General features: G+C 60.7%; 1 protein-coding gene across 1 annotated transcript; it reads left to right on the plus strand.

The window, feature by feature from the left end:
• Positions 1–858: 858 nt before the first annotated feature.
• On the plus strand, positions 859–7,625 carry LOC144247170 (mesothelin-like protein). The gene is made up of 14 exons (XM_077786953.1): positions 859–904; positions 1,301–1,332; positions 1,732–1,778; positions 2,134–2,283; positions 2,364–2,454; positions 3,431–3,575; positions 4,128–4,321; positions 4,468–4,626; positions 4,806–4,939; positions 5,968–6,101; positions 6,241–6,341; positions 6,545–6,693; positions 7,078–7,555; positions 7,611–7,625. Exons 1-14 carry the CDS (start codon positions 859–861, stop codon positions 7,623–7,625), a joined length of 1,875 nt encoding a protein of 624 aa, XP_077643079.1.
• The last annotated feature ends 789 nt before the right edge of the window (positions 7,626–8,414 follow it).

Raw genomic sequence — 8,414 nt, forward strand, 5'->3', positions numbered from 1 at the left:
TCAGCTGAACCCAGAGCGACACTTCAGAAGTAGGAAACAACCCCAAAGCAAAACTGGGCAGAAGGAAAGGAGCCTGACAAAACAGAGTTGAGAAACTGCCCTGTCACACCCCGTGTGCGGAGCAACATCCCCACCCCAAAAATAAAAGATAAAGTGCCGAGCGCTGCCCAGCCCCTGCCCCAGCCCTCGAGCACCTTCCCGGCCGAATCCTCCTTTTCCGGAGGCAAATCCCCCTGGACGAGGGAGAGGAGAACGGCTCGGCACAGCCACGGTAGGATTTGGGAGGAAAAAAAATTAAATTTATGGGGGGGAAATTCTTTGCGTTGAGTTCAAACGTCGATAGCGGATTGCTGTGGGCAGCCCCGAGGGAATTTCAGGAGCAGGGATCGATTATCCATCAGAGGATCTTCCAGAGGGGTGTGGAGGGGAAGGAAAAACCTGCTGGGCTCCCTCACTGCCTTGCACTGCATTTCTCCCAGTCTGTGCTGGTGAGGAGCTGGGGGATGGAGGGGGGAATTGTCCCTGCAGGACAATTGTGGAATTTCTTCTAATCACGGGTGGGAAAAGTCCTGTTTTCTGTTATGTCGGATTTAAAATCTCTCCCGTATTTGCTGGGAGGCTGTGCAGCATCACAGAGACGGGGTGGGCACGGTGAGACCCCTGACCCCAGAGCTCCAGCCCCAGTGCTGGGTGACAGAATCAGCCTCCAGTGCTGTCCCCAGGCTCTGCCCCCGCGTGTGGAACAGCTCCAGCCCCAGTGTCGGGTTGCAGAATCAGCCCCCAGGACCTCCAGCAATTCCAAGTGTGGGACACGGCTCTCCGGACCCGCTCCGAGGACGAACCCCCGGCGCCAGCACCATGGTGTGGGCAGCCCCAGCCCTGGCAGCCGTCACCCTGTGCCTCCGTGAGTCACATCCTGTCCCCAAAAACTGACCAGGGACCCCCAGGCACCCCCTGGCACCAGGGATGCTCCAGCTGTGCTGCTCCTCATCCCAACCCCGCTCCCAGGGCTCTGCCTCCTGCTGCCCTCAGCATCCACAGGCTTTTCCCAGGGACGCATCTTCCCACATTTCCAGGGATGGATTTACCCCTTTTTGTCTTTCCCACCCTCCTGGAGGGAGCCGGGGGTGCTCGGGCTGGGGGCTGCTCCCTTCACAGTGATCCGCAGCATTTCCTAAACATTAAATTAGCATAGGAAAGGCTCTTCCCAGACTTCAGACCTGGAGCTGCTTAGAACAACCCCGACATTAGCCGTTCATAATCCAGGGATGTTTCCTAACCTGCTCCTGCTTCCTTGCAGGTGTCTCCACAGCCCCGGTGAAAGCCACAGCGGTGAGTCCCTGCCGGCTCTGCTGGCTCCCACCGTGCCAGGGCTTTCCCAAAACTCCCCAGCTGGAGCTGGAGGTGCCACCAGTCCCGCAGGGCTCAGCTCCAGGGCGGCACAGCCACCACCTCCCTGCTGTCCCCCTGTGCAGCTGTCCCTGTCCCCCCCTCACCTCCATGCCCTGCTCCCAAACCCGGCTCCAGGCAAGCAGGGACAGCCCCAGCCGAGTGTCCCCGCTCCTGAGAGTGCCTAGGATGGCTTTCGTCCCCACAGGTAACCCAGGGGCCGCTGCAGCTCCTGGCTGTTCCCCTGGAGCTCCTCAGCTCCAGCTGGGTCAGATCCCATTCCCGGCATCTCAAATCCCTTCTTCCCTTTCCTTACCTGAGCATCCCCCATCCTCTCCCCAGGCTGCCCTGATTATCGGAGCCGTCCTGTCCAACGCTGAGCATCCCCAGTAAGTACCAGCCCCGGGGATCGGGGGGTCCCGGGGTGTCCGGCAGGGTGAATTTGCGTTTATGCCGCATCTGCTGCCGTGCCGGGTCACTGAGGCAGGGAGGATTTACAGCCCTGTGCAGCCGGTTCCGTGCTGGGATTCCAGCGGGTTGAGCTCCTGCAGAAACACAAACACACCGAAAATTCTGCTTCCTCCCCGCGGCTGCAGCGGGAGCCTCGCCCCGGCTGCAACCCGGGCGCTGCTGTTTTCTCCCGCACCCAAATCCCGGGATACGGGGGCACCCACCCGGCCGTGGGGATGGCAGCACCCTGGCACCGATTGTAGGGGACATTTTCATGACACCCCACGTGTACAGCCTCGGGGCGCAGGTGTGTGACCTGGAGCCGGGCACCCTCCTGGCCTCGGATCCCAACACCCTGGAGAAGCTGAAGCTCTGCCCGGCGCTGACAGGGGCGCAGCAGGATGCCCTCAACGCCCTGCTCCTCTCGGGGGACACAGCGTACGGGTGAGGAGCCCTCCTGCTGCTGGAAGGGTGGGGTGGGGATCCACGGGGATGCTGAGCCGGTGCTGCTCCTGCTACCGCAGGGACCCTTCGGGCTGGGATTTACAAACTCTGCAAGATTTGGGGCCGCTCGTGCTGGCGTTGAACCGGACCACGCTGAGTTTGGTGGCCGAGGTAAGGTCCGACCTGGCGGGGAGATGACCATCAGGCAGGTCAGCTCCGAGGCTGGGTGACACAGGATCCTGTGCCCCCAGTCCCTGTGCCCTGTGTCCCTGTCCCTGTGCTCCATGTCCCTATCCCTGTGCCCCATGTCCCAGCACCCTGTGTCCCTATCCCTGTGTCCCTGTGCCCCATGTCCCCCATGTCCCAGCACCCTCTGTCCCTGTGCTCCATTCCTAACACCCTGTGTCCCTATCCGTGTGCCCCATGTCCCTATCCCTGTGCTCCATGTCCCAGCACCCTGTGTCCCTATCCCTGTGCTCCATGTCCCAGCACCTGTGTCCCTATCCCTGTGCCCCATGTCCCCCATGTCCCAGCACCCTGTGTCCTTGTCCCCCCTGATCCCAGCACCCTGTGTCCCTGTCCCCCCCAATCCCAGCACCCTGTGTCCCTGTGCCTCATGTCACTGAACCCTGTGCCCCATATCCCCCGTGTCCCAGCACCCTGTGTCCCTATCCCTGTGCCCCATGTCCCAGCACCCTGTGTCCCTGTGCCCCATGTCCTTGCACCCTGTTTCCCATGTCCCCCATGTCCCAGCATCTTGTGCCCCATGTCCCCCATGTCCCAGCACCCTGTGTCATTGTCCCTGTGCCCCATGTCCCAGCACCCTGTGTCCCTGTCCCTGTCCCCCCCGATCCCAGCACTCTGTGTCTCTGTGCCCCATGTCCTTGCACCCTGTGTCCCATGTCCCCCATGTCCCAGCACCCTGTGTCCCTGTTCCCCATGTCCCCCATGTCCCAGCACCCTGTGCCCCATGTCCCCCATGTCCCTATCCCTGTGCCCCATGTCCTTGCACCCTGTTTCCCATGTCCCCCATGTCCCAGCACCCTGTGTCCCTGTGCCCCATGTCCTTGCACCCTGTGCCCCATGTTCCCCATGTCCCTGTCCCTGTGCCCCATGTCCCCCATGTCCCTGTCCCTGTGCCCCGCAGGCAGCACGGGAGGATTTCAGGAGGAGCATCGCGGCCGCCTACATCAGGCAGGGACGCTCGCAGCGGAAGAAATCGCTGCTGCTCCTCAGGGCGCTGGCAGCAGCCTCAGCCGCCTCCCCGCCCAGGCTGCAGCGCAGAGAGGACCGTGAGTGCTCCCCTCCCTGCGGCCAGTCCCGAGCGCTGGGAGGGGACAATGCCCCGGGGCTCGTAGGGTCTGGGAGCTCCCGGCTGGACCAGGCAGAAGTCTGGGGTTCCCATAAACTGGGGAAGTGTCCCTGAAGCAGAGTGGGGTTTGCTCTTACCTGGGAGCAGGGATGTGGTGGCAGCACTCAGGAAGGAGCTGGGACAGTCCCCAGGCAGGGCCAGCCAGGGCAGCACGCTGCAAGAGCAGAGGATGCTCGTGTGGGGGATATGGAGCAGTCTGAGCTGCCTTTAACAGGACAAAGCACAAGTGGGCTGCAAAACATCACCAGGTTCTTCTGGAATGACTTTAGGGAATGACAGCAAGTGAGGCACCTCAGTGGATTGGGGACCAGGAGATGGAAGCAGAACCCACCGTGGCTTGAGCCATGTTTTCGTGATGTTCTTCACCAGGGCTCTTCCAAGGGGCTCTGAGCCCTGTGACAGGAGCAGGGCCGGGTGGGAAGGGGACACATGGGACACACACCCTCTGCCTGACACATTTCCTTGTCCTCAGGCTGCCTCTATGGGCCCATCACCTCCAGCAACATCGATGACACCCTCTTGGACATCCTCTACTCCTCCCCTGACTGGCTTACCCAGCTTGACCTGTGCCTGAGCAATGATGTGCTAATACAAAACTTGGAGGCTGTGCTGGATCTGCCAATCCCCGAAGAGGGTCTCTGGGTCCTGAAGAAAAAGGTGGATGAGGTAAGGGGTGGCACAGGACAGGAGCCCCCCAGCAGCATGGGCAGGGAACAGGGATCATTTGGCACAGGGTGAAGGTGCCCAGGTGGGTCCTTTGCACTCATTCCTGCCCTATTTTCCCTTCCCTCACCCTCTTTCCTACCCTACAGTTTTACCAGGGGTCAGGGATCCCGGAGCAGCAGCTGAAGCACCTGGGGATGCTGTCCCGGCTGTACACGGAGCAGGAGATCAGCAAGTGGTCAGTGACATCCAGAGACACCCTCTCAGCCCTGCTCAGCCCCTCAGGAGGAGAGTGGAATGATTCCCAGGTAAATCCATGGCAGCAGAAGGGGATGGGTGATGAGGAACCCAAACTGGGGCTGCCCTTGTCCCAGCCCAGCTCAGGGTGGAGGCACTGTGGGGTTTTTTGGAGGTTGGCAGCACTCCATCCTTACCAGGAGCATCTCCCATCCCTGCCTGTGCCTTCCATGTGCCCTGTGTCCCTCAGGTGCAGCAGCTGCTCACCGGGTACCTGAACCTGGGGGGCTCCTTGACGTGGTCCCTGCTCCGTCAAATCGGAGGCAAGCGCCTGTGCAACCTGCAGGAGGAACAGATCCAGAAGATCCCTGCTGGAGCCATTAGGTGAGCTGCTTTTTGGGGCTGCTGCTCAGCCCTGAGAGGCCCCAGGGCTCTGGGGAGCTGGGATAGAAGAGTCCCAGCTCTGTTGTGGGTGTCCCCACTCCCAACCAGGACAGTGGGAATAGCATGTCCCAAACCCAGATCCTACCTGAGCTCCAGGACCATGTGCAGGGATATCCCTTCCAAGCCACCAGAACAATTAATCTGCAATTTGGGGTGCTGCGGGTGCCTGGAGCAGAGGCTGGGCAGAGTTAAAGAATAAAGCAGGGATTTATTAAAAGGCCTTCAAAGATGCACCTTGGGCAGTGCAAGAGCCCAGCCAAGGCTCCACCCAAGATGGACCCTGGGTCAGGAGTTTTCACACTTTTACAAGTTTTGGTCCATTTCCATGTTGGGTTCATTGTCCAGTTCCAGTCCCACCCTCCCAGGCTGCTCTCCTCCATTCCCTGCTGGTTGCACTTTTTGGGGCTGGAGCTGCAGCGTGTCCTTGGTTCTGGGCTGGAAAAGGATTGTTCAGTGTGCTGAACTGGTTCTGGGCTGGTTCAGGATTGTTCAGTGTGCTGAGCTGGTTCTGGGCTGGAAAAGGATTGTTCAGTGTGCTGAGCTGGTTCTGGGCTGGTTCAGGATTGTTTTGTGTGCCTGAGCTGGTTCTGGGGCTGGAAAAGGATTGTTCTGTGTGCCTGAGCTGGTTCTGGGCTGGTTCAGGATTGTTCAGTGTGCTGAGCTGGTTCAGGATGGTTCAGGATTGTTCTGTGTGCTGAGCTGGTTCTGGGCTGGTTCAGGATTGTTCTGTGTGCTGAGCTGGTTCTGGGCTGGTTCAGGATTGTTTTGTGTGCCTGAGCTGGTTCTGGGCTGGTTCAGGATTGTTCAGTGTGCTGAGCTGGTTCAGGATTGTTCTGTGTGCTGAGCTGTGAGGAGAGCTGCTGACACTTCAAATGGAGTTCAGAGTTACAAACCAGTGCAGTGCAGAATCTGGAATCCACGAAAACTCAAACTTAAGGCATCACTGCTGACCTGTGCCCCCCTTCCAGGGCTGCTGGGCAGCTGAACATCTCTTCGTGCAACCAAACCAAGAAGGAGCAGCTCTATGGAAAGGCCCGGGAGGCCTTTGCCGGCCTGGCCAGCACCCCCAGCCACTATTACTGCCTGATCCGGCCATACCTGGGTAGGTGCTTCCCCTCCACCTTTTGGGATCTCTTCTCAGCCACAAACAGGTCTGGCAGTCTCCAGAGACTCCCCAAATCCTCCCCAGAATTGCTGGAAGGGTTTGCACATCTCCAGGTGTCCCCTGGGCTCTCTTTAAGGTGGAGCTCCAGCAAAGGATCTGAAGGACTTGGCTAATACTTGTGCGGCCATAAACATGGATCTGAGCACCTTCCTCGCCCTAAATCCTGAGGAATTGCAGGTACAGCCCTGGGGTGCTGCTGTCCCACTCCCAGGGAAGGGCAGAGCAGGGTGGGGCTGAGGTCAGAGCCCAACCCAATCACCAATTCTCCACTTTCTCACCTTTATAAACTTCCTTTGGGAAGTTTTAGTTGCTCTGCAGCCCCGTTAGCAAACCCTGGGGCAGTGAGGCTGAAGGCAGGGGGTGCTGCGTGTGTGTTGCAGAAACTCAGCGTCACCGACGTGAAACTTTTGCTGGGGGAAAACCTCCAAGAGCTGAAGAAGCACGAGCACGAGCCCGCGGTGGCACGCTGGGTGCAGCAGCAGTCCCAGCAGGAGCTGGACTGCGTGCTGGGCATCGGCCTGCAGGGAGGGCAGCCCGGGCCCACGGGGACAGCCTGCCCTGTTGTCACCTGCCCTGCTGCCACCAGCCCGGCCAGTGTCACCTCCACGGCCACTGTCACCACCCCTCCTCACCCCACCACCCCGGCCAATGTCACACCTGTGCCCACCACCCTTCCCACTGACACCTTGGCCAGTGTCACTTCCACGGCCACTGTCACCACCTCTCCTCACCCCGCCACTCCAGCCAGTGTCACCCCTGTGCCCACCACCCTCCCCACTGTCCCCAGCAGCTCGGCCAGTGTCACCTCCATGGCCACTGTCACCACCTCTCCTCACCCCGCCACCTCAGCCAGTGTCACCCCTGTGCCCACCACCCTTCCCACTGACACCTCAGCCAGTGTCACCTCCACGGCCACTGTCACCACCTCTCACCCTGCCACTTCGGCCAGTGTCACCTCCACGGCCACTGTCACCACCTCTCCTCTCCCCACCACCCCGGCCAATGTCACCCCTGTGCCCACCACCCTCCCCACTGTCCCTAGCACCTCGGCCAGTGTCACCTCCATGGCCACTATCACCACCTCTCCTCACCCCGCCACCTCGGCCAGTGTCACCCCTGTGCCCACCACCCTCCCCACTGTCCCCAGCAGCTCAGCCAGTGTCACCTCCACAGCCACTGTCACCACCTCTCCTCACCCCACCACCCTTCCCACTGACACCTCAGCCAGTGTCACCTCCACGGCCACTGTCACCACCTCTCCTCACCCCACCACCCCGGCCAATGTCACATCTGTGCCCACCACCCTTCCCACTGACACCTCAGCCAGTGTCACCTCCACAGCCACTGTCACCACCTCTCCTCTCCCCACCACCCTTCCCACTGACACCTCGGCCAGTGTCACCTCCATGGCCACTGTCCCCCCTGTCCCCACTGCCACTCCCACAGCCCGTCCCGCTGTGACCAGCACAGTGCCCTGCTCCACCCACCAGGCTGCCACCACAGACAGAGCCACCTCCCCCCCTGTCACCCTCCTCAGCACCCTCCTGGCCACCAGCAGCCCCAGTGCCACCCCAGTCCCTGCTGTCACCTCCAGGGCCACCACCAGCACTAGTGTTGGCACTAGCCTGGCTGGTACCACCCACAGCACTGTCACCACTGTCCCCACCCCCTCTGCTCCCACTGCCACCCACAGCACTGTCACAACTGTCCCCAACCCTTCTTCTCCCACTTCCAACAGCACTGTCACCCCTGTCCCCAACCCTTCTTCTTCTCCCACTGCCACCCACAGCAGTGTCACCACTGTCCCCAACACTTCTTCTCCCACTTCCAACAGCACTGTCACCCCTGTCCCCAACCCTTCTTCTTCTCCCACTGCCACCCACAGCACTGTCACCCCTGTCCCCAACCCTTCTTCTCCCACTTCCAACAGCACTGTCACAACTGTCCCCAGCCCCTCCTCTGCTCCCACTGCCACCCACAGCACTGTCACCCCCCTCAATTCCACCTCTTCTCCCACTGTCACCTCTGTCCCTCACTCCTCCTCTGCCCCAGCTGCCACCCCAGCCCCAATTCCCAGCTCCGCCCCAATTCCCAGCTCCGCCCCAATTCCCAGTTCCACCTCAATTCCCAGCTCCACCCCAATTCCCAGTTCCACCTCAATTCCCAGCTCCGCCCCAATTCCCAGCTCCACCCCAATTCCCAGTTCCACCCCAATTCCCAGCTCCACCCCAATTCCCAGCTCCACCCTAA

This window comes from Lonchura striata, chromosome 16, assembly GCF_046129695.1.
Source record: "Lonchura striata isolate bLonStr1 chromosome 16, bLonStr1.mat, whole genome shotgun sequence".
In the NCBI taxonomy this organism is placed as follows: Eukaryota; Metazoa; Chordata; class Aves; order Passeriformes; family Estrildidae; genus Lonchura; species Lonchura striata.

Excerpts from the sequence above, each read along its gene's own strand:
- LOC144247170 (XM_077786953.1), top strand. The coding sequence starts at position 859 with ATGGTGTGGGCAGCCCCAGCCCTGGCAGCCGTCACCCTGTGCCTCC. Across the intron at positions 4,322-4,467 it reads TGAAGAAAAAGGTGGATGAG|TTTTACCAGGGGTCAGGGAT; the intron begins GTAAGGGGTGGC and ends CCTACCCTACAG. Across the intron at positions 6,694-7,077 it reads GGCATCGGCCTGCAGGGAGG|CACTGTCACCACCTCTCACC; the intron begins GCAGCCCGGGCC and ends CACCTCCACGGC.